General features: G+C 42.2%; 1 protein-coding gene across 1 annotated transcript; it reads right to left on the bottom strand.

Annotated features, from left to right (window-relative positions):
* Nucleotides 1-243: 243 nt before the first annotated feature.
* Nucleotides 244-24685, bottom strand: LOC149455938 (protein kinase C delta type-like). Its single transcript, XM_089685677.1, has 10 exons — nucleotides 24395-24685; nucleotides 23065-23222; nucleotides 22434-22572; nucleotides 20961-21152; nucleotides 20426-20560; nucleotides 19705-19832; nucleotides 18743-18859; nucleotides 2073-2250; nucleotides 495-616; nucleotides 244-319 (listed from the first exon to the last, which is right to left on the bottom strand). Exons 1-10 carry the CDS (start codon nucleotides 24632-24634, stop codon nucleotides 244-246), a joined length of 1485 nt encoding a protein of 494 aa, XP_089541803.1. The 5' UTR covers nucleotides 24635-24685.
* Between the last annotated feature and the right edge of the window lie 585 nt (nucleotides 24686-25270).

Here is a 25270-nt window from a genome sequence, read left to right as displayed (position 1 = left end):
CCTCTCTCTCTCCCCCTTCTCTCTCTCCCCCTTCTCTCTCTCCCCCTTCTCTCTCTCCCCCTTCTCCCCCCCTCTCTCTCCCCTTCTCTCTCTCTCCTCTCTCTCTCTCCTTCTCTCTCTCTCTATTCTCTCTTCTTCTCTATCCTTCTCCCTCTCTATCCTTCTCCCTCCCTCCCTCTCTCTCTCTACTTCTCTCTCTCTCTCTCTCCTTCTCTCTTTCTCTACAACCTGGTGTGTATGGCTTCATTTCATCTTCATCATGGCTCGCCATTCGTCACTGATAAAAGAAAAGCCATTAAAAAGTTTCTGTTCTTTGTAACTTATGTGTCATTGATAGCCCCTGCGTGGGCGTACCTTTTGCCCTGTTGGCGTTAGAGCACTGTTTTTCCTTTTTTTTTTTTATTTTGCATTTTGTTTATCTGTGAAATTGATAGCCCCTGCGTGGGCGTGTTTTATTGCCTCTGTTTTATACTGTTTAAAAAATTTATAAAAACCATTGAAATAGAAAAAGTTTCTGTTCCTCATCTGAAATAGGTGTATAACATTCTCCATTCTTGTCCATGTCATTCATCAGGTCTTCCAGCTTTATCTTCTGTCTTGTCATGTCTCTGAAACCCTGTAAAAGAGAAAACAATGAAACCCACTGTTGGCAGAAATGCCTCCTGACTTCTGGGAACAATTTCCCCCTGTATGTATCCAAGTCCCTAGGACTGTGAGATATTCTCAGTCACCACTATGCATAAGCAAGGATATGGATTTTCCACTATTAGAATTGTGCAAACTCGCTTCTAAAAGTTTTATATGCGTCCCCTTATTTCACTTTCTGCCTGTTGCTATCCTCTTCTTTTTTTTTTTTTTTTTTTTTCTTCACCATCTGCTTCCCTTTTCAGAGAGTTCACTTCCCATCCCATAGCCAAACAGGAAGTTAGAGGAAATCCCTGCAAGTGAAGGGAATCCTTTGGGGATCCCCAGGTCACCAGAATCAGGGTCCCCTTGGAAGATTCCCCTATATTACTTTTCTGGGGATCACCCATAATTTTGGGTTCTCTTTACTTTCACTTTCAATGTTAATAGTAAGCAGGACAGACATTGTGAATCTCTTTAACGGGTGCAGACAGCAATAAAAACTGTCAAGGGTTCTAACGCTCTCCACTTTATCCAAAACTAAAAAAAAGTTTGCCTTTAGTCTTACTAAGGTGTAATTCCAGGCTATATATGCTATATATAGGATATGTATATATATATTTTTTTCAAGCCATTTGCTTAATCTGGCTCCCCTGTGTCAGCCAGCGGCAGCTGCAAGGGAGAGGAGTGAGCACTAACAAAGGTTGGGCCATATGAACCTATGGTTGATGTTACCAGTCCCAGGCATTCCAGCCATTGCCGGAGCTCTTTCCTCTCCTTTTCAGCCGCTGCTGGCTGACACAAGAAAGACGGGTCACCTGACCTTACTGGAACAGCTTGGAAATAGGTAAGTATGTACATCGTCCTTTTTTTTTTTTTACTTACCTTCCGACATATGAAAACAGGAGGGCGTGCCTCCCCCGCTTCCACTTCCTACCAGTTTTTTATACCATTGAAAAATGGGTGATCTTGTATGTTGGAAACATGTTCTTTGCGCTTTTGTGGATCTTTGCACAGGAGCTGTAGGGGAACAAAATAGAAAAACATAAGATGACAGTTATGGCACAAAACTGCTAAAGTCTATTTATAGAGACCTGCGGCTTCCATTCTCCACACATCACAAGAAATACTCCCCACAGTGCTGGCAATTTATATCTTGGCAATAAAAAGCAAAGCATAGAGTCTGCGATGTGTTCTCTGCATAATGCTGCAAAGAATGCTTGGTCATAGGTGGAGTGATGTCACATGACTTGTTTAAAGGTCATGTGACAGGTTTCTACCACCACCTTGCACACTCTTTGTTACAATTATTAGAATGAATGGGGCTTTGCTTTTTTCAGAGTCCCAAAGCAAATGAAGTTCAAACCGCATTTATAAAGCACACTGGCTCCTTGGATGAGCCTAAATGTCTACTTTCCCTGTCCCGCTGGGACTGTGTCATTACGTACCTTTTCCACAAAATCCTTGAAGTCGGGGTCAGTGGGGGCCCGGAAGAATGGCACACCATGTATTATACTCAGATCGCCGAAACGGCCACGGAAGGGATAAGCATTAAAGGCAGCCTCAAATAGTAAAATCCCCAACGCAAAGTAATCCGCAGCTCCATCATATGGCAATTTGGAAAGCCTCTGTGGGGAAAATCAGAGCGATTAGGATGTTGAAATTTACGTCCTTTTTTTCACACAAATGGAGCTTTCTTTTGGTGGTATTTGATCACCTGCGCGCTTTTTATTTTTCACGCTATAAACAAAAAGTTTGAAGAAAAACAATATTTTTTACTTTCAGCTATAAAAAATATATAGTAAACTCAAAGTTGGTTATAAATTTAGGCCAAAATGTATTCTGCTACATGTTTTTGGTAAAAAAAAAAAAACCCCAATAAGTGTATATTGATTGCTTTGTGTGAAAGTTATAGCGTCTACAAACTATGGTATAGATACTGCAATTTACGCCATTTTTTTGCTATACAGCGCTGTGCTAGTTTAACGGACAATTGTGCTGATCAGGAGAGAGAAGCTCTTCTGTCCCAATCAGCGTGTCCTGGAGCTGTCAGGGAACTAACAGAAAGCATAGCTACTGCAGCTGTGCTCTCTGTCAGCGATTGCCGTCGATCACCGGGACATAGCCGGTAACAACCATCTGTGACCCGGCGACTGACATCCGCGGCTGTGATCGGCGGGATAGGTAGGGCGGCGGCGCACCTCACGCGCGCCCCCTACCTGCTTAAAAACACACGTTTTAAAACGTGCTTTTGCCCAGCCGTGCCACCCTGCCGCCGTATTTCTACAGTGGCTGGGCGGCATGTGGTTAATAGTTGATAACATGAGAATTATGCTGACTGTTATTTACATCAATTATTTAGGTAAATGAGAAAATAATAATTTGGAACGGTGTAGAGCTGCAATCAATGTGAATGTTTGTTTGTGTTTTGGGTAGTGGTGCACCGAACCTGAAAATTCAGGATGCATTTGGCATAACACCGAAACCAAAATGGACAGTTTAACCGCTTTCCCGCCGCCCTATAGTAGAACTATTACTACAGGGCGGCAGGGTTGCACAAATTTGCGTGTGTGCGTGTGCGTGTGTGTGATTTCCATTTCTGGGTAGGAGGCGCAGGTCTCTCCTGCCAGCAAGGACATGCTTGAGAAACACACAGCAGTATGTCTCCCTAGTAAAATAATCACAGCGCATGATGTAAAACAGCACACTGTTAACCCTTTTATCGCCCCATATGTTAACCCCCTTCCTGCCCAGTGTCAGTACAGTGTCAGTGCTTTTTATTACCACTGATCACTGTATTAGTGTCGTTGGGATGTCAGTGGCAGTTAGTTCCCCCCCCCCCAGTGTCAGAATGCCCGCCGCAGTCCTTCTATAAGTCGCTGATTCTTGCCATTACTAGTAAAAAAAAAAAAATCCAGTATATATACCGCCATTTGTGGACACTACAACTTTCATGCAAACCAATTAATTTACAATGTATTAAGATTTATTTTTTACTAGATATGTTTTATAGCAAAATGCCACCAAAAGAAAGCTCTATTTGTGGGGAAAAAAGGACATAAATTTCATTTATGTACAGTGTTGCATGACCTCGCAATTGTCAGTTAAAGCAACGCAGCACCATATCGCAACAAATGGCCTGGTCAAGAAGGAGGGTAAATCCTCTGGAGGGCAAGTGGTTTAAATATAGAAAATATACATATAGTAATATTATATTCGGCTTTTTAATTACTATCATGAATTTGAATACATTTATTTTAAGCACCTTTTCGTCTAATAGGCTGCTTTCACACTGAGCAGTTTTTGAAGTGCTTTCGTGTTTTTTAAAAGAAAAATAAAAAAGGCACAAGAAAAGCTTAAGAAAAATGCATCCTTTTAAATTCAGTGTATGATTTCACATCGGTCCATTGCGCTTCCCTTGCAGTGTTAAAATTCCTGCTTGCCACATTTTTGGTGCATATTTGCCGAGTAAAAAAAAAGCACCTGGCCTGGTTCGCGCCAATGCGTTTTTTTTTGCAGAAACGCACTACAATCCATTTAATATGGTTTCCTAGGGGACACGTTCACATCTATGCATTTTTAAGCTGCTGCAATTTTGGAAAGTGTCAGGACTTTTTAAAACACAAAACGTCATGTTTTTGGTTCAATAGACTTCAATAAAGAAACCGCATGCAGTGCATTTTTTTACACCTTTTTCACGTGGTTTTGATTCATTTTTCATGTGTTTGACTCATTTTTTGATGCATGCTTAGCCAGACCAGCAACAAGTTGGCCAAAAAAAAAAATTTGCAAACCAAATAAAAATGTCAAAAACGTGCATGCAAAAATACAAAAAGCACTGCAAAAAGGACAGAACTCTAACTGCATTGGTGTGACCCAGGCCTGAAATGCATCAAAAACATACCACAAATGCTCACATGCTGCATTGTTGTGTTATGCATCTTTAATCTGCCCAGCAGCAGGTTTTTCCCCCCAAAAAAAAAAAAAAAAAAACGCGAAACGTATAAAAAATGCAAAACTGTACTGCAAAAAGTACTGGACAAAATGCAAACTGCACTGATGTGAACCAGGCCTGAAATGCATTGAAAACGCAGCAAAAACACACACATTTTGTGTTTTTGATGTGTTTTTAAACAGCCGAACAAGTTAGCCCAAAAAATAAAGCATTCAAAAAACACTAAACATATAAAAAAAGTTTCAAAAACTTCCGAGCAGAAACGCAAAACGCACTGCAAAACAGACAAAATGCAAAAAACTACAATGGTGTGAACCAGGCCTGAAAAGAGATATCCACTTACCTAACTCCCTATAGCAGATATACTGTTAGAGGGTGGCCACTGTGCAAAATCACGTAAATGTATGTGCTTTTGCATTTCCGTGTAGGGGGTGCGCTTTGCCCTACCTGCGTTGCCATTGGTTGCAACGGATGTCAATCACCAGGTCTCTGCCGGTGATTGATTGCCGCTAAAGCTGAGAGGGGAAAGATCTGTGTGTGAACAATACAGATCTCTCTCCTGTCAGCATGAGAAAGCAGCATGTCTCCTTAGTAAAACAGCACACAGTGTAAGCACAACACACAGTTAACCCTTTAATCGCCCCATATGTTAACCCCTTCCTGCCCAGTGTCATTACCTTTTTATTAGCACTGATCACTGTATTAGTGTCACAGGGGATGTCAATGGCTGTTTGTCAGTTCCCACTTAGTGCTAGAATGCAGTCCTGCTATAAGTCGTTGATCGCCGCCATTACTAGTATAAAAAATAAATAAAAATTCCAGTGTGTATACCACCATTTGTAGACGCTTTACCTTTCACATAAATCAGTTAATTTACGGGTTTTGGGATTTTTTTTTTTTTAGCAAAGACATGTAGCAGAATACATTTTGGCCTAAATTTATGAAGAAATTTTATTTTTTTATTGGATATGTTTTAAAGCAAAAAGCCAAAAAATATTGTTTGTTTTTTTAATTGACGGTCTTTGTGTTTTTTGATACATTTTTTGAGTCACATGACCTATGACCCGCACCCTAAATGTGATAAAATCGCAGCAAATTTACTTTTTCCGGTGGCCATTACCGGCACCTTTTTTCCTATCAGCAAAATGCCAATAAAACTATTTTCAACCATTATATTTTGTCTGCTGATGATTTATCGGTGCATCCCTAGTTGGGGGGGGGGGGGGGGGTCAAGTTTCCCTTTAACTTCTGGCGGGGCACTAATTTATAGGCATTGCCATTGCTTCCACGGTTGCTGGCTCTTATCTGCCCCCTCCGGCACCTCACTAGTGACCATTTCCTGTTTTTATTATCCAGGTGATGCTGTAGTGCACCACAGAAATTCCAGTCTATCCCAGTCCCTTTTGATGATGAACTGAGAACACATGCTTGTCATACAAGAGAACAATTCCCAAATGTAACCACTGTAGTCTCCTTGTTATCTCTCACATACAGACCTCCTAATGTAAAAACAAAAATGTGTCATTTCTGAAATGAGAGGTTTCTTAAGGCCAACAATCCAATTCAAGCTTGTTTAGGAATTTTGTATATGATGAGTGATGGAGAAAGCTGTTGGTGAGAGGATATAAAGCACCACTGGGCTTCAGGAACTCTGGGAGCAGAGAATTACATAGAACTCTGGTTAAGGAAAACTGAGCGTCCTTTCTCATTTTAGCTCAGTTGCAGAGTTTTGCGGAGGAACATTAGGGACTCTTTGACTGGTTGAACTTGTTGTCTGGAATTTTCCTTCTAGGAAAGAAATTCCTCAATCCTCAGTTTTTGAGCTATTAGGGCTTTTTTGTCTCATCCTTGAGTACAGAAATTTGTATTTTTGTATATCTTTGAGACGACTGCTTACATGGCCTAGTTTAAAATACTACATCACTCGACCGTTCCAAGTAGTTAGATTATTTAGCACTTGGTGTGAAAGAGCCCTTATACCTTTTTATGTGTTTTTGATCCTAACAATAATAAATACAGGGCTCAAAATTCAAAGTCCTGAACTACTAGCCAGGTCTTAAGAGTTACTCGCCACTAGTTGCCCCACCCCTAAACACGGCCTTGTAATTATCTCATGAAATGACACTGTTAAATGATTTATGCAGAGTAAAGTTACAAAAATAAATATATAATAACAACTTTACCATTAGCTCACAGTCCCTTTTTATATTTAGGCCTTGTAGTAACATTTGTAAGGATAATACTCAGATTACCAATAAACATTGATGTCACATTTTTTGGTGCAGCATACAAAGGAATGTTCATTGTTTCGGGGTGGAGCATACTGCAAACCCAACAACTCTCGAAATCTGAGAGTTTGGCATACCTATACTTACATTTAAAAAAACGACATCTTTTCGGTCATTGATCTTTTCTGCTCCTTTTTTATTAGTCCACTGTCACTTACAGTCCTATTGTTGTGACCATAGATTAGTGGCCATTCTTCTGGATGATAGTAGCAGTGACTAGCCCAGTAAGCCACTGAAAAAGTTATCACTGAGAGACAACCAATCAAAAGAATGTTCTTCCAAGCTGTCTCTGGATGAAGCAGCATTCTAAAGATTGGAGGACGCTGGTAGGTCTGTCCCCTTTCCTTGTTCCGTCTGTTTCTCCTGGTTCCTTGAAGGTTCCGGGATCCTCTTTACTCTAGAAGCATGTATCCAGACGTTGGAATCAGCAGTCACAGCTGTCGCTATGGTAGGTTCTCTGTACGGCAGATCTGTGGTCTTGTTTTTGTGAAGTTCCTTAACCTCTACCCGATCTCCTGGCTTGTATGGGTGGGTTGGACAATCTGTGGGAAGAGGAAATGAGAGCGACATCACCGTATACACCATTCAGCACCCTAATCAATTCCTGGAAATATCTTTCCTGGATTTATTGTAAATCACCTGACGTAACTACCAAAGGACCTCTTGTCCAGGGAGTGGGGAATGACCCGCCCATAAGAATTTCAAAGTGGGAAAGCTTGGTGACTTTATTTGGTATCATCCTCATCTCAGCCAGAACAGCTGGCTAGTACACTTCCCATCCCTTAAATGCCCCACCTGATGCCTTCCTTAGTTTTTCCTTCAGGGTTCTATTTGCCCGTTCTGCCTGACCAGAACTCTGTGGATGGTAGGGTATGTGGAACTTCCAGTCAATGCTCATCAGTTTGCCTACTTGTTGTGTAACCTTTGATGAAAATGCTGTTTTTTCGTGTGAGTCTATACTTACTGGACATCCCCATCGAGGGAAGATTTCTTTGCAATGGATTTTAGCAATGGTGCGTATCCTCTTTGTTACAAATGCTTCGGGCCAGCAACTAAAGCGATCCACTATCGCCTGCAGAAGCTTGCATCATACACTATTAGGCATGAGTGTGAAATCAATTTGAATTTCCTCAAATGGTCCACTAGGTGATCATGTCTAACCTGATTGGGGGTTCCAGCATTGTTTCTGATGCATGTAACTCACAGTGCTATTTGTTCTTGTGTCTGTTTAGTAAGATTTGGAACACAATCTTTTCTTTATTTCATCTTTCACTACCTGCCATCCCCCGATGTCCTATGCCATGGAATTGCGCTGTAATAAGAGGAGCGCTGTGCGGTACACGGGGAGGAGCCTGAACATGGCGGCCGAGGAGAGCGCGAGGCAGTAGCTTCCCGCTAGGCTCCGCTTCCCGACCTCCCCAGGGGCCCTCTAGATGTATGTTAAGGAGGGGCAGACTCACCGGAGTGCGGAAGGCATTGGTGGAGCAGCCGGAGAATCGGTGATGTGAGGAGCAGTGAGGTGGAGAAGGAGATCGATCCCCCCGAGCTTCACGTGACGACGAGCCGGGTTGCTGGGGGACGAGGTGACGAGGCGGGACCACGTGGTAAACCGCGGAGGATCACTGGGAGGAAAAGAAGCCGGCCGGCGTCCCGAGGAGAGCAGGAGGTGCTGGTTCGCTCCTGGCTTCGTTCCCCGGCTTGCTGTATGGGCTTAGACCCAGGAGACCCAGCTTGCTATTTAAGGATGGACCCCAAATAGAAGTGGGCTATAAAAGAAAGACCCAGGAGACCCGGAGGAATCCCCCTGAGGACTGAGCGTCTGAGGAAAGCCCTCCACCCGAAGAACGTAGAAAGAGAAGGGTGAGTGAGAACGGGTGGGGCTTACTGTGTGCTGTTATCCTTTGTGGCATAGAGGAGCAAGGGGTGAAGGAGAGGAGGGGGGGATTCCCAAGGGTCATGAAGTGGTGAAGAGAAGAGGACCAAGGAGACTTAGAAAAATAAAGTAAAAGGATAAATAGTAAGGCAAGGCTGGGTCACAAAATATAGACATTTGGGATCTTCCTGTCTTGAGCATATAGAAGAAAATAAGACCCATAGAGGACATGAAGAATAAAGGAAGTGGGCTCAAAGGGTCTCAAACGGGTACGATTAAGAAATATACATCCCAAGGAAAGGTCCCAAGGCGCAAGCGAAAAGGGTGAAATGGAAACTAGTCTGGGAAATAGCCCTAGATTATCATTGGGCATGAATAGTAGCTGTAGTCAACAAATAGCGGATATTATGAAGAAGAGAGAATCTGACAGTGAATTACAAGTACCAAATAAGAAAGAGATGACAGAAATGTTTCAAAGTTTAGAGAAAATGATAAAGCATGACAAAATTAATTAATTAAAATAAATGACAAACATTTTTTTTTTTTTTTTACACAAAGGTGTCATTTTAAATTATTTATTTCTCGCACAAGTCATGCATATATGTGGAATTACACCCCAAAATACATTTTGTTACTTCTACCGAGTATGGGGATAGCACATGTGTGAGACTTTTTGGAAGCCTAGCCACATACAGGAGCCTGAAAGCCAAGGACCACTTTGAAAGCCTGAAGGTGCGCAACTTCCTCATTTCACTTCCTCAATACCTATTACAGTTTCGAAGGCCCTGACATGCCAGGATAGCACCAACCCCCCCCCAATGACCCGTTTCTGGAAAGTAGACACCCCAAGGAATTTAAAAAGAGGCATGGTGAGTATTTTGCATATCTCATTTTTTCTCACAAGGTTTTGAAATATAAAAAAAGAATAGAAAAAATGTTTTGTTTTTTTTCTTCATTTTCCAAAAACTTGTGGCAACAAATGAGATCTGCAAAATACTTACCATGCTTCTTATCAAATTCCTTGGGGTGGCTACTTTCCAAAAAGGGGTCATTTGGGGGGGTTAGGTGCTATCTTGGCATTTCAGGGCCTCCGAGACTGTGAAAGGTAGTCTGGAAGTGTAATGAGGAAATAAAGTCCTTTAAAAGCCTGAAGGTGCTTATTGGATTTTGGGGTCCTGTACTTGGCTAGACTGCCAAAACGTCTCTCACAAGTGGTACCCCCATACTCGGAAGAAGTAGCAGAATGTATTTTGGGAAATATTTCCACATATACCCATGGCATGTGAGCAGTAAATCATTTAAGTGACAATTTTGTGTATAAAAAAAAAAACATGTAATTTTCCAAAAACTTGTGGTAAAAAATAAATTCTTCTATTGATTCAACATTCCTCTCAGCAAATAGTTTGGGGTGTCTACTTTCCAAAAAGGGGTCGTTTTGGGGGGTGGGGGGCGTTTTATGCCCAGCATTAGAAGTTTATGCCACACATCACTCACTCTTCTAACCACCTGAAGATCAAGCCTTTTCTGACACTTTGGGGTTCATTTACTAAAGCTGGAGAGTCCAAAATCAGACTCCCTTCTGCATAGAAACCAATTAGCTTCCAGGTTTCATTGCCAAAGCTTCATTGAACAAGCTGAGGTTAGAAGCTGATTGGTTTCTATGCAGAAGGGAGTCTGATTTTGGACTCTCCAGCTTTAGTAAATAAACCCCTTTTTGTTCACATGAAAAAAATCAGTATTTTTTGCTAGGAAATTAATTTAAACTCCCAAACATTATATGTGTTTTTTTAAAGCAAACACCTTAGTAAATAAAATGGTGGGTACTACAATCTTTTATGGCACATAGTACTCGCGCAGCGATTTTTCAAAAGCAATTTTGTTTTAAAAATACACTTTTTTTACTTTTAATGCACAAAAACACAATATATTGGCCAATTATTTGGCACGATATAAAAGATGATGGTATGCCGAGTAAATGGATATCAAACATGGCATTCTTTAAAACTGTGCATGCCCCGTGCAATGGCGACAAACTGCATACATTTTTAATATCCATAGGCAACATTTTAAAAGCCTTTAAAAGCTACCATTTTAGATTTACAGAGGAGGTCTAGTGTTAGAATTACTACCCTTGATCTGACGTTCATGGTGATACCTCACATGTATGGTGCAACCGCTGTTTACATACCGGCACAGGGTCAACGCTTGTGCACAAAGGTGTGCGTGCATGGGAAGAGGCGAGTTTTTTTTTTTGTTTTTTTAAGGTTTTTTGATTTTTTTAAATTATTTTTATACTATACTTTTCATTTTTTTTTTTTATCACTTTTAATGCTATCACAGGGAATGCAAATATCCCCTATAACTTCAATGGGCATTGTCATATATTCTTTTTTGAGAAATCTGGGGTCTATTAAGCTCTAGATATCTCCTCTGCCCTTACATTATCTAATCAAACCAAAATCGGTGTGATCAGACGCTTTCCCAATTTACAAATGGCGCTGTTTATATCCTACAGAACTGAAGTGATGAAATTCTCATAGTTTCCGAATTCTTAGACTATAGAGATAATTGACACCACTCTGGTCTCCAGTCAGCTCTATGGTCAGCTGGCAGAAACACTGGCTGCATTCTCAGGTTCCCCCGATGGCACGGGACTGCCCGAGAAGGCCGTGGAAGGCAGCGGGGCATCATATCCCGCTGCTTGTAAAAGCAATCCTTCAGCTAATTAGCCACTAGGATTGCTTTTACATGAAAGCCGATCGCTGGCTGAAAAAAAACGATACCAGGATGATGCCTGCAGCTGTAGGCATCATCCTGGTATAACCATTCAAAGTCCAGTGATGTACCAGTACGTCGCTGGTCCTTGTTGGGTGTGTATGCTATGTTCTTTTTTTTTTTTTTTTTTTTTTTTTTTTGTATGCATCCTGTGGACTGAATGAAAAAAAGAGAAGAAATCTCTGCCAGAAAGTGTGTGGTATGCTCACCATTAGAATATACCGCCCTGTATCCACCCACTTTTAATGGTGGGCACACATTAGGTCACACTTTGCCACATGCGCCAGTTCCAAGATTGTACACGTCTAAATAGTGGCACGCTTGAATAAAAATTATCCACGTATAAGTGGTACCCCATATGGAAAAAGGATGACACCAAGTCCCAAACTATCTTGCCACTGCTCCCCATGTAGTCTGGGCATCCGTGGGGTCCACGTGACTATTCCCAAGTAAATCCGAAACATAAGTATAGCCTGTTGCCCTCTCACAGGTCTAATACATCTTGACCCCATATCTGGCACGATTGCTGGGGAGAAATTGTTTGAATGCAAGGCGGCCAGAAAAAAGAATCAGGGACTTATCAACGCAGATGTTTTGCCGGGGAGTATAGACATCTGCAAATTTTTTGTTAAGGTGATTTGCGAGGGGCTGAATTTTGCGGAGCCGATCAAATTCAGGGTCTCCCCGAAGATGACCGAGTGTATCGTCGTTGAAATGCATAAAACACATTATACTCTCATATCTATATGCCTGGCCATGGCAGCAGAGAATACGGCATATGATGAATCGGGTCTGTGGACCAATACAACCGTAATTCATTTCTTTTAGTAATGCCCATGGGGAGGGTTAGGCCCCAAAAAAATTTAAATTCGGAAACCGTAATGCGTTTCCATGCGACTGGTCTGGCAAGGTTTGAATTTGGGTTGGCGGCGATAAATTGTTGTGCATATAAATTGCTTTGATGCACAACGCATACAGATATTCCGTGAAAAACAGCTCCAAAAATCAAGGAGGTATGTGAAAGACCAAGATGTACTAGACCGCTGGTACTCGCCAGTTCACCAAAAGGTAGCGCGGCACTTATTCTGGCACTCTGCCAGAGAGTCATCAAAATTTACCGGCAAGTGCTAACAGAGATCAGGCCTGATTCTGCGAACACTGCGGTTTTGTGTGCAATGTATCAAGTGACAGTGACCTACTGACACTGCACTTGCTGAAGGGGGGTAAGCGTAGAGGCTAAATGCAGGTGCTGGCAGTTGCCGGGGCTGATCCCGCTAACGCTGCATTTTTGGGGACGCTATACTAATGTGAACGCTGGTATAGTGCTGATCAAAGATATTGACCCGTTCAGACACTATACTAGCAATGGAGGTTTATTGTGCGTGCTCCCGGCAATCAAGGGGTTAAATGTTATGACTGGTGTACTGATGGGCAATCTGACGCTATCTGGGAGGGGCGTGAAAACCACAGGAGCACAAATCATGTGTGTTTATATATTTTTATATATGTGTGTGTGTGATTTTGCACACCCATGCCGCCCTGTAGCCGTATTTCTGCTATAGGGCGGTCAGGAAGCAGTTACAGAAGCGGTTTGTGTTACGTCGCTGCATTACTTTAACTGACAAATGCGCGGTCGTGCAACACTGCACCCAAATTAAATTTACATCCTTTTTTTTCCCCCACGAATTGAGCTTTCATTTGGTGGTATTTGATTGCCTTTGTGTTTTTTTTTATGTTTTTGCGCTATAAAAAAAAGGCTGACAATTTTGATAAAAAACCAATATTTTGGACTTTTTGCTATAAAACATGTCCAGTAAAAAAATTTTAAAATCAAATTTCATCATAAATTTCGCTCAAAATGTATTCTGCGACATGTCTTTGCTAAGAAAAAAATCCCAATACGTGTAAATTAATTGGTTTACGTGAAAGTTATAGCGCCTACAAATGGAGGGAAAGATACTGGGATTTTTTTTTTTATACTAATGGCGGCGTTCAGCGATTTATGGCGGTGATCAGCAATTTATGACAGTGAAACAAACTGACACTGTACTAATGGCATTGGGGAGGAAGGGGTTAACTATTTTTTAGGCACTCGAAGGGTTAACTGTGTGAAGGGAGTGTTTTACTAGTGGGCGGGGGGTGTGTACTTCACAGGAACACACTGATCCCAAGAGCTAAACTCCTCTCTCAGGAACAGTGTGTTAGGAACTGACAGGGAGCAGAGCTGCTTTGTAAACAATGCAGCTGTGCTCTGTGTCACTGTTTGCAATTGCCGGGACCCGGCGGGTATTGACCGGCCGGGACCCGGTGATTAACACCAGCGGCTGCGATCGGCAGCACGGGTAGGGCGGTCGCGTGCCTTGGGCGCGCCCCCTACCTGTTTTGCAATATCACATTTTAAAACATGATATTGCGCAGCGGTGCCACCATGTGGCCATTTTTCTACAGTGGCTGGACGGCAAGCAGTTAAAGGCTTTGAATGTTTTCCTATAAAGTGTTTCAATTGAAAATAACGCCACTCATCCATTGTCGTAAAAACTTCTTTTTTTTTCCAATTCCTTAAGTGATCCTATTTCCTCTCCCACCATTATATCCCTTAATTGTGTATCTTCCTTCTTAATCCACTTCCCTGTTATACCTTCCTTACCTGGGGGGAAAAACTCTGTGGACCCTAAGGGCATTAACAGTGAATAATATTCCCATCCCATCTGTTTGTGTAAAATATCCCAAACTCCTAAAACATGCTAATCCTCTGCTAATCCTCTGTATTGTGGCGTTAACCATACAATTCCACTTAATTTAGTATTACTTAGTATATTTTCTATTTTAACCCAGCTTTTCCCTTCTGCATTATATGTTCAGTCAAAAATCTCCGCCATTATTACTGAGTTATAATATCTTTTTATATCTGGGACTCCCATTCCTCCTCTCTTTATTTCTGCATAAAATTTCCTGGCGTATTCTCTGTTTTTTATTCCTCTAAATAAATCTTAATATTTTTTTAATTGATCTAAAGTATACTTCTGGTAGTTTAATTGGTATCATTTGAAGTTTATATAATATTTTTGGAAGAATCACCATTTTTAATCAAATTTATACGACCTATCCATGATGGGGTTCCCCCTCCTAATTTCCTTTGTTCATCCCTGATCTCATTTAATAATGGGATATAATTCAATTTATACAAGTTCTTGGAGGATACAGTTAATTTTATTCCTAGATATTTCAATTCTTTTTCTCTCCAAACAAAGGGAAATTCCTCCTGTAAACTATTTTTCTCTCTTATTTCGAAGATTTATGTTTAAAATTTCTGTTTTTGTTGGGTTAATTTTTAAATTTGACATCTCCCCATATTCTTTAAGTGATTTCATTAAATTTGGCAATGTTATCCTTGGGTTTCCCACATAGAACAGCATGTCATCTACATAAGCATAAGCTGCCACCTTGTGCTCCGTATCACCTATCCAAATTCCTTTTATATCTTTATTATTCCTTATTGTAGCCAAAAGAGATCCCAATGATAAAACATAGCAATGGAGACAAAAGGCGTCCCTGTCTAGTTCCGTTGTGCATCCCAAAATACTCTGACAATTCCCCATTAACCATGATTGCTGCAGAGGGTTGACTATATAAGTTCCTTATCCACTCTCTAATTCTAGGTCCCATCCCCAATACTTCCAATGAATTCAACATATATCCCCAATCTACTCTATCAAATGCCTTTTCAGCATCGATAGAGAGTACCACCGCAGGGATTTTCTCTTTCCTACTTTTTTGTATGAGAAACTGAGATCTCAGTCCGTTATCTCTACCCTCTCTCCCTGGGACAAAGCCTACTTGGTCTATGTGTATCCATTCCAACATTAGGTCTTTCAATCTGTTTGCCAGAACTTTTGCATATAGTTTGGTATCTGTGTTTAATAAGGAAATCGGTCTGTAACTTGAACAGTGAGTATCATCTTTACCTTCCTTATGTATGAGAACTACATGGGCTTGTAGGGATTCCCTCCTCATTTCCATCCCCCAATGCATTCATATATATCCTCAGTTTAGGTACTAATAATTCTTTATATTTTTTATAATATCTCACTGTGTATCCATCAGGTCCTGGACCTTTCCCAGCTATAGTACTCTTTAATGCTAAGTGTATTTCCTCCTGCATTATTGCTAATGGTAAGGATTTTAATTGCTCCTCACTTAATTTTGGTAATCCTGGCTTTTTTAAGTATGTCTGTCTTTTTTCCCTACTTCACCTTTACTTATGGAGCTGTGGGGGATAATATTATATAGCGTATTATAATATTCTTTAATCACCTTAGCTATATCTTTAGTTGAATACATTAATTCTTCTTTGTGGTCTCTTATTTTCTCTATATAGTTCCTAGATTTTTTTTCTCTTGAGCCCTCATTAAATACTTTCCTGGCCTATCTCCCCATCTGTATCTCTCACATATCATTTTATTGAACACTCTTCTCTTATCTTCTTCCAGAAATGTATTTAATTCTTTTCTTCTCTTTTATTTATTACCCTCTGCATAATCTCTTTTGTTACTTTATGTTTATGTATCTGCTCTAACTCACAGAGTTCACTAAGAAGCGTGTTTATTTTTTCTCTTCTTTCCCTCTTCTTTTTTGCTCCAATTGCTATCAGGATTCCTCTAATATAAGCCTTATGAGCCTCCCACACTGTTGCTACGGACACTTCCCCATAATCATTTTCCTCAAAAAAAATTTTTTTTTTTTTAATTCTTTGATCCACCTCTGAATCCTGGAGAAGTGTCTCATTTAACCTCCACAAGTTCCCCCCGATCTGCTCATTTCCCCATAATAATTGCATTGTGACCAGAGACTCGATAAGTCGATGGACCAGCAATATATAATCCAGTCTTGAATACATCTCAAGTGCAAGAGAATAAAACGTATAGTCTCTGCCATTCATGTGCTTAATTTTCCATATATCTACAAGTTGACATTAGTATATCATTTTTTTCAAGGATTTCAGAGACCTACTACCATCTCTCTGCACAGGGGACGTCATATCCATCTTGGGATCCATGCAGAGATTGAAACCACCTGCCACAATTAAATTGCCTTTTTTGAAATCCATTAACTTCCTCAGAGTAATTTTTAGGAATACCTCCGGTTTCTTATTCGGGCAATAAATATTTGCTAATGTACAGTCAATTTCCTGTAATTTTCCCTTAAACAGAAAACTCCCTTCTGGAACTACCAATCTGTCTTCCAGCTTAAACCTTATATTTTTTGCAAAACCTATTGCCACTCCCTTGGCACTTTTAATTGGGGAATCTGCATAAAACCACATTGGATAATATCTGGAATTTAATTTCACATTTGATTCTTGCACCAAACATGTCTCCTGTAAACAAAACCACTGAAGAAAATCTATGTTGAATTTCTTTAATTTCTTTCTAATTTCCATCGCCCGTTTTTCTAATTTCTGTATAATTTGGGCATGTTTATCTAGTTTTTTTTCCGTCTCCTCCACCCTTGATAATATTTGCCCCAGGTCTTTATGTAATTTTGCCAGTTTCTGTTTTAGGGATCTTTCAAGTCCTTTAAACATTTCTGCTTTAGTAGGTAGCTGTGAGCTCTCCTCTTGTTCTTCTACTTTATCCATATCCACTTCTTCTTCCATATGTTGACTACTGTTAGCTATTTCTAGGGATAGTCTGGAACATTCCCCCCCCCCCCCCCCCCGTTTTCCCTTTCACCTCTTACACTTATTCCCTGTTGTCTCTCTGGAGTCTTTCTCCTGTGAGGGTATATATTTTTTAATTGACCCTGTTTGGTAAGCCTTAGGCTCTCCTCCCTTTGATACTTTGTTTTTCATGCTGTCCGGGGTCCGAGTGAGGGATGAGGCGGCTCCAGGTACTCTTCTGGGGAACACTGCACTCGACATTTCCCTCACACAATGAGTGGATTGCAGGGGGGGGTTCACCCAGCCCGTTTTCACAGTGTCTCCAGCTGCCACAGTCCTGTGTGCAGGAGGAAGAGAGCCGGCGTCTCCCTTGCTCCAAGAAACGCTGGCCGGCTCCCCTGCTTCCCAGAACTCCCTTGCGGCAGATCACCTGATCGCCCGGTGTCCACTGAGCTGTGGGGAACACACAGTGCTGGGCCGAGAGCACAGGAAGACCCGCCGCGACGGCTGCCACTCCCGGAGGTCCTCGGTCCACGCACCCCACCAGGAAAGCCCCCCTCTCCCCGGCTAGTTTCTCCAGGGCTTCCCGCACATCTCTCCCCTTCTCGGCAGGACACTGGAGGTGCTTGGGAGCCGGGAGCTTTCACATTGAGCTCCCACTCCAAGACATGGTCAGGCTCCTTCCTCCAATCTTGGTGTTTTGAATGTTTTGTTTGTAATGCCATTTTTAAGGGTCAGCCCCACAAAAGTTCTAAATGCGGAAACTATGACTGGTTTTCATTCAAATAGCCTGGCAAGGTGTTAATTTGGGTGGGGGCAATTTACATTAGATTAGTTTGGTCCACAATCAAATTGTAGCAATCTTCGGTGAAAATCGGCAAAACATAAATCAAGGGGCATTGTCAAGTTGGCCGTTTCCACCTGAACTCTGGCTTTGGCTGTGAATGGGGGATACCAGGTACTGCTGAATCTGGGGGCTGCCAACCAGGATTTGCAAGCACTTCTGGAAGGCTTCTATGGGCTTTACAGGCTTGTGCCTGAAATCTTGGTGGCTGTGGGACGCTACAAGTGCTACCCACCTCACCAGCTTGTACTGCACTTCTGGCACTCACCATTTCGCCATGTGACACAGCAGTGCTGTATCAGCTACCTGGGGTCAGGTAAGCCTGATCTTAGCAGGGACCTCTTCCTCTTTGTGTGAGCTCCCTGTCAGGTTTCCACTTCTTTCTACAGGTTTGTATCTAAGGGATAATCGCAAGTGCCTTCTTTGTGTTCCCGCATTGTCCTCTGGTCTGCCTCATCTTCTTTCACGTTGACCTCTGGTCTGCTTTCTTCACCTCTTGATGTTCATCACCTTAAAAGAGTATAAAACACAGCAGATTATATGTTCCTTCCAACTATGGCAATATACACAGCTCACTGCTCACAGTTATCAATCTGCCCATTCTGGCTGCAAAATCATTGTAGGGTGCCCACTACTGTCTTGTAATACTCTCAGGCAAATATTTATATCTCCAGTGGAAATAATAAATTTGTGTTTCTCACTATGCTGTCCTGGAAACACTGACCTGTTAACCATCTGATATGACTGGACTGAACTTAACATTCCCAGACACTTGCTTCCACCCATTAAGCAAAGTTGGCCTAACAATCCCATCAGTATCCTCTCTAGGAACCTGCTCCACCTGGAAAAAAATGAAATAAAAGTCAGCAGCTACAAAACTTGTAGCTGCTGACTTTTAAAATACAGACACCTACCTGGCCTTCGGTCCAGCGGGTGCCCACTGCGCATGCGTGAGAAGCGCTGCGCTTTGTGAATGGTCCTGTAGTCTTCTGGGACCTGTCACGTGTCCCACAACACTACGGGGTATTTGGAGCAGAGAGCAGGAGACAGGACAGCTCTAGACAGAGAGCTGGGGACACAGCAGCTTCGAATAGAGGGCGGGAGTGGGAGCTGCCGGAGTTAACTTTTCAGGTGTCCCAGCAGGTGATTGGTTGCTAAGACTGCTGTGTATCCTAGTAACCAATGTCCTACCTCTGCCCTCTTTGATAATGACAGCAGTGGTGGCGGCTGAGGTGAAGAACTGGCTCCTAAATGGCGGAAATATGGTGGTCTGGATGGGACAGTGACTCGGTCCGCATACGGCCCACAGTCCACCATTTAACGAAGGCTGCTCTATAGGCTATAGTCCATTTACATCCGGCCACCCATAGAACTATCACAGGTCAACCCGTATCCGCTGTGTAAATGCAGACACAAACTGAATGGCCATTTCTATAGAAAACTGATGTCCGTCCCGGTTAGCTCTGATTCATCAGGGGATCTGTTCATGGATCATCTACTGAACACAGCAGAGCTGCTATGTGTTAAAATGCCCTAAAATGTTGTAATATCCAGAAGTCCTTTCCAAGAGCTACTTGTTATTCTTCATCTGGCGTCTATTGGCTTTTACCATTGATCCAAAAATACCATTGAAACCAAAAATCCAATGAACAGCCTATACTCCTTAGGTGAAATAGCCTCGTCTACAAGGCTCTCCATTGTTTGCTGACAAAAGAAAAGCCCTTGAATCTCTGCTGATCCTTAGCTGTAATAGCCTCATCGTCGTCTGTGATTTCTTCCAGCTCTATTTCCTTTTTTTTCAATTTTGTAGTGGTCTGAAAAAGCAAAAGAGAGAGTAATTAGATCCACTAATAAAAGAAATGCCTCTATGACCTATGGGTGCAATTTCCACCTGTATGGGTCATCCAAATCCATTATTGCGAGATGTCAGATATCAGCCACCACTGTGTATAAGCATGGATATGGATTTTCACTATTAGATTTGTGCAGACTCAATTCTGAAAGGGTTTATATTTGTCCCCTTATTTCACTTTACTAACTTTTCCTGAGTCTTCAGTTTGAGAGTCAGACTGAGAGCTCACCTGAGGTGTACCAGTTGCTATCCTCTCAAGGTCACATTTTCACACACTGTCTCCCAGCTCCTGAGTGCATAACAGTAGCAAAGCGATCTGCAACTCCTTCCCTCAGACTCTCAATCTGATGAGTCAGACTCCAAGTAAAGCTAAGATATGAAGTAAAAATGCTGCACAATTATAATAAAGATGAAATTTTCAGATTTTTTCATTAATCTGGTCTTGATTGTTTCCCTTTAAGCACAATGATTCGCTGTCTTACTAACACCCTTTATTGTGTGTGTACAGTGCCAGGCTGGGTGGACTGCACACTTACTGCTGAAATTTCTACTTACCTTCTTTTTTTGTGTAGAAAATGGGGGACTTGTCCCGTTCACATCCAGCTCTTCCCAATTTACGCCATTGAAAAATGGGTGCTGGTTGATGTTGTCAACGTCCACTTTGCGACGACTCTGGTCTTTGCACAGGAGCTGTAGAGGAAAAAGAAAATAGAAAAACATAAGATGGTAGCAATGGCATAAAATGCTAAGAGATTTATTTATAAAGACCTGTAGCTTCTTCTCCCCACAGGTCGCAGGAAATACTCCACATGGCGTTGGCAATTTATATCCTATCAATGAAATGCACAGCGCAATGTGGAGTCTGCGGTGTGTTCTCTGCATCATGCTGCAAAGAATACCTTGAAATGTCATGTGACAAATTTCCTCCACCTCCTAGCTCACTTTTTTTTTACAATCATTAGGATGAATGGGGCTCCAGTTTGTTCAGATCCCTATAGCAAGCAAAGAGTAAACTGCATTTGCAGAGCACACTGACTCATTAGATGAGCCTAAACTTTTCTTATCCCACTGGGACTATGTCACTACTTACCTTTTTCAGTAAATCCAGGAGTTCGGGGTCAGCCTCTTCTGGATAACTTGGCTCCTCATGGCATATGGAATGTTTCACCTTCTTCGAGTCGTCGCCGTCGTAGAATGGGTGATATTTAAAGGCGGTCTCAAACAGAATTATTCCCAGTGAGAAATAATCTGCGATTTGGTTATATGCCTTTCCATCATGCACCTGTAAGAAAATCAGAGAGATTAGGATCAGAGTGACAAATCAGACTGGAAAGCAGAAGCATCTCTTAGAAGAAAGCTTCGCCCAGAAATGTTCAATTTGTAATACTGAATTAATGTAGAAGCAGCGGACACAAGCTAGATATTACACGCTGTCCAGTTTTACTGCCTGTGCACTCAGAAATGTAAGTGCAACCCTCTACCCCTGTTAGACACAACAACAAAGAAGAAAAACAAATTGGCAAAGCAATTTTATCCTAACACATTCACCTTAAAGAGGAGCTCCACCAAAAAGGGGAAGTTCCGCTTTAAGCCTTTGTTCCCCGCTCCCCATTAAGGATTGGCACCTTTGTGGAGCAGGGGGGGGGGATTTGACAGGTACCCGCCCCCACTTCTGCTGCGATCGCCTAGGCGATGGGAAGCAGAAGTTGTCGTCCTACCCTCCTTCCCAGTAGTCTTCTGGGACACGTGATAGGTCCCAGAAATCTACGGGGCCGTTCACAAAGCACAGCGCTTTTCGCGCATGCGCAGTGGGCACCCGGATGTGAAGCTGCAAACTGTGATAGCCGGGTGCCCACACTGAAGATGCCGGCACCAGGGAGAGAAGACGGCTGGTGAAACCAGCGGTTGAGTACACCGCTGGACCAAGGGACAGTTTTTGTAGCTGCTGACTTTTATTTTTTTTTCCAGGTGGAACTTTGCTTTAAGATGACTGATGTCCTAGATAAAGATTACTTGAGTTCCAAACATTCCTGATCAATGGGACCCCCAGAAGTGGGTGGCTCCTGAGCTAAACTTCCAATCTCACAAAATAACTGAATGTGAGATTTCCGAAGTCTGATCAGGGCAGATAACTGATTTCCTTACATGTCACCCAGTTAGGGGAACCTTAAAGAGAACCTGTCAGCATAGATTATTAAACTTGTCTCAGTTCCAACCTTCTTTCTGTTCTGAAGGCTGCCAGTGTTCAACACCTCCAGGGCACACCAGACCTCCTTAGGGTCACAAAGAGATTTGCCAGCCGTGGAACAAGCACTGCTTCGGGAAGTCATTGGCTGCCTCCAGTGTCAGATGGGACCCTCAGCTGAGACTGGAAAATGCCAGACTGAAAATTTCCCTTTAATCTAGTCAATAATTGACCTATGTGTACAGGTTCTCTTTAATTCACCTCTAATCTGGTTGATAATTGCTCCTTATATACAGGTTCTACTTAAGGCCTAATCTAGTTGATAATTGCCCTGTGTATGGGCACATTGAACCAGCAGATGACTGGTCTTTTACTTACTTCTGGTGCCATATAAGTGTCTGTTCCGGCTCTTTCCTTCACTTTCTTGTTTCTGAACATATTGGTCACGGCTAGACCAAAATCTGCAATTTTCACATGACCAACATCATCTAGAAGGATGTTTTCAGGCTTCAGATCCCTATGGAGAAAAAGAGCGTTAGCTCTGCAGTTCAGACAATTATCTCCCATATGTCCCAGTGTTACTGATCAATAGAGGGATCAACATTCACAAATCTGCCTTTCCTAGCTGCCCGTAGACAGAATGATTTGATCCAGGAAACAATGGTGTCTTCCCGGGACTGATTACACTGCTACTGCATGACCATTAAACAACCATTTTCATCTGAATTAATCAATCAGTCCTGGTGGAAAATTCAATCAAACCTGACCTAATGGGCCCTCTTCTTTACTTTGTAAGTGAAACATTAAAAGTGATCCAACTTGCGCTCAACCATTCTCTTATGTGAACTGCCAGCAGAAGGGCAGCCACAGACATTGGATGGAGAAGGATGAATGGGTAAGTGTGAGCTCGCCATCGATCTTTTCACAAATAGGATTTAGTAACAGTATAGGTGCTGAGGCAGCAGGAGGGGCAGATTGTAAAAATGATTAGTTTATTCAAGGTACTTACCTGTGCACTACACCTTTCAAATGTATGAATTGCAAACCGCAAAGCAGCTCCACTGCCAGACATCTGATGGTGGTGACGTCAAATGGTTGCTTGGTGGTGATCATCTTCTTCCGCAGGTCTCCTCCACCCAGGAATTCCATAGCAAAAAATAAGTAATTCTGGAGAAGCAAATACAGACAGGTCAGTGAATGAATTCAATAAAAAGGTCAAAATAAAAGCAGCAGAATATTTTCTACCAAAATACACTGCATGACATCTATGTCTGTCTATCGCTGCACAACCTTTGGTAACATGTTTCTGGTGTCTTTCCCTACATCTGACTTATCTCATCCAATTATATTTGAACTTCAGTCAGATATAAACCATCCCTTGATTCCAGTGATGTGTTAAGTAGGGATGCCGAGTATTTTCATGAGTACTCGTGAAACTACTCCCGTTACCTTAACTGATACTTTGCGGCACGATTTGCGTTTAATGGATGCAAATTGCACCGCAAAGTTTAGCATGCGATTTGAACAGGAATGCGATTCCTGTCCAAATGGCATGCGGTTTCCCCACTGCTCCTGTGCAAACACACAGGAGCAGTGCAGGAAACCTTCCTACAGGCATTCCATGCTGAGTGTCAGTGGTAGGAGAGGAGAGAGCAGCTGACCAGTCAGATGCCGTCTAGCCCAAGCATTGCGGCAATGAGAGGAAATCCCTGCCACTTTCTCTCCTCTTCTACCACTGATACTCAGCACGGGATGCCTGCAGGGAGGTATACCTGCACCACTCTTATGTGAACTCGGGCTATGACAAGCCTGGGTTCACACAAGAGCAGTGGGGAAACCGTATGCGGTTTGGACGGGAATTGTATTCCTTCTAAAACTGCATGCTGTTCTGTGCGGTGCAATTTGCATCCATTAGCGCAAATTGCAGCGCAAAGAATCGGCACTCAGTATCGGCGAGTACTTGACCGAAAGTATCGGTACTCGTACTTGCTGATAAAAAAACCAGTATCGGTGCATCCCTTGTATTAAGTAAATCAGTAAAATTAGCCAAAGTCATTTTTATATTGGCTTCCCTTCCTCACAGCAGGATTCAAAATAGAAGAGGAACAGGTACCAGTGTGAGCCAGTCAGGCCAGATTGCATTACATAGTATTGCACAATGCAGTATGACGGTTGTCAGTGTAGGGGGCAGGGGAGACCACCAACCACGATTGTGTGAATACATACATGTGTCACATCTGCATATTTCCTGCCTGTCTGGAGTTCAGCTTCAAAAGCGGACAGACAGATGTCATAAAGGAATTTTTTTGTTACTGTATATATTTTCCTAAAATACTTACTTTTGTTTGAAATGCGCCATAGAGGTGAGTACAGAAAGGGCTGCTCTCAACCATTTCCAGTACTTGGCGCTCAATAAGGACGGAATCTGGGTCTTCATCAATTAGAAGCTTCTTGCTGACCAACTTCACGGCCACCAGGAGCTTACTGTCACGATGGGTGGCTGCCACGACCTGTAAGAAAGGGACAGTTAGTATATCATCTTTTCCACATACTCTAGCTGTAACATCATTACTAAACATTCCTCAATTTGTGTCTCTAATTACATTTCTTTTCCTCCTCTTTTTCTGTCATTTGTTGACATATTATCAACCTGCATTAGTGTCCTGTAGACATAACAAAGAGCCTCCATCGGTCTTTTTCATTACAGCAGGCTGATTCGTAGGTGTCATACCCCAAAACGACCAATCATAATTCACTCTGCAGAAATCAGACTTGTACATGGTTGATTCTGACTGCTTGCTGCACACCCTACCTAGTCCAAACTAGGTAAACCCCAACTATTCCACAAATGCTCCCTCTCCCCTCCTCCTACTTATTCTGACTAACCACTGGTAAGGACAGAATTAGCTCTCAAGATTATCCTGTTCACACAACCAGACCACACTGCTCAGAAATCCTACATGGCTCTTTTTCAAACCGCACTAAATCCGCACCGCCAGTGCCCCATAGGAAGAAATGTTATTTCACATGTCATGCAGATTGGATGTGGTTCAGACCGCATCCAATCCACATATATGTGAACTGGCACTAATACAGTGATCAATGCTAAACATATACACTATTACTGTATTACTGACACTGGCTGGGAAGGGGTTAAACATATAGGGTGATCAGAGTGTTAACTGTGTGCCTAACCTGTGTTTTTGTGTACAGTG

Source organism: Staurois parvus, unplaced genomic scaffold (assembly GCF_062004578.1).
Source record: "Staurois parvus isolate SC_StPar_1 unplaced genomic scaffold, SC_StPar_1.0 ptg000381l, whole genome shotgun sequence".
In the NCBI taxonomy this organism is placed as follows: domain Eukaryota; kingdom Metazoa; phylum Chordata; class Amphibia; order Anura; family Ranidae; genus Staurois; species Staurois parvus.
The sequence above is the reverse complement of the archived record's forward strand: the minus strand, read 5'-3'. Positions and strand labels throughout refer to the sequence as shown.

Bases quoted from the DNA above. Each gene is read 5' to 3' on its own strand.
- LOC149455938 (XM_089685677.1), bottom strand. From the start codon at position 24,634: ATGTTTAGTAATGATGTTACAGCTAGAGTATGTGGAAAAGATGATATA. The intron at 21,153-22,433 runs GTAAGTAAAAGA...ATTTTCTTACAG, and splicing joins ACACTTATATGGCACCAGAA to GTGCATGATGGAAAGGCATA. The intron at 617-2,072 runs GTACGTAATGAC...TCTCTTTTACAG, and splicing joins TCAAGGATTTTGTGGAAAAG to GGTTTCAGAGACATGACAAG.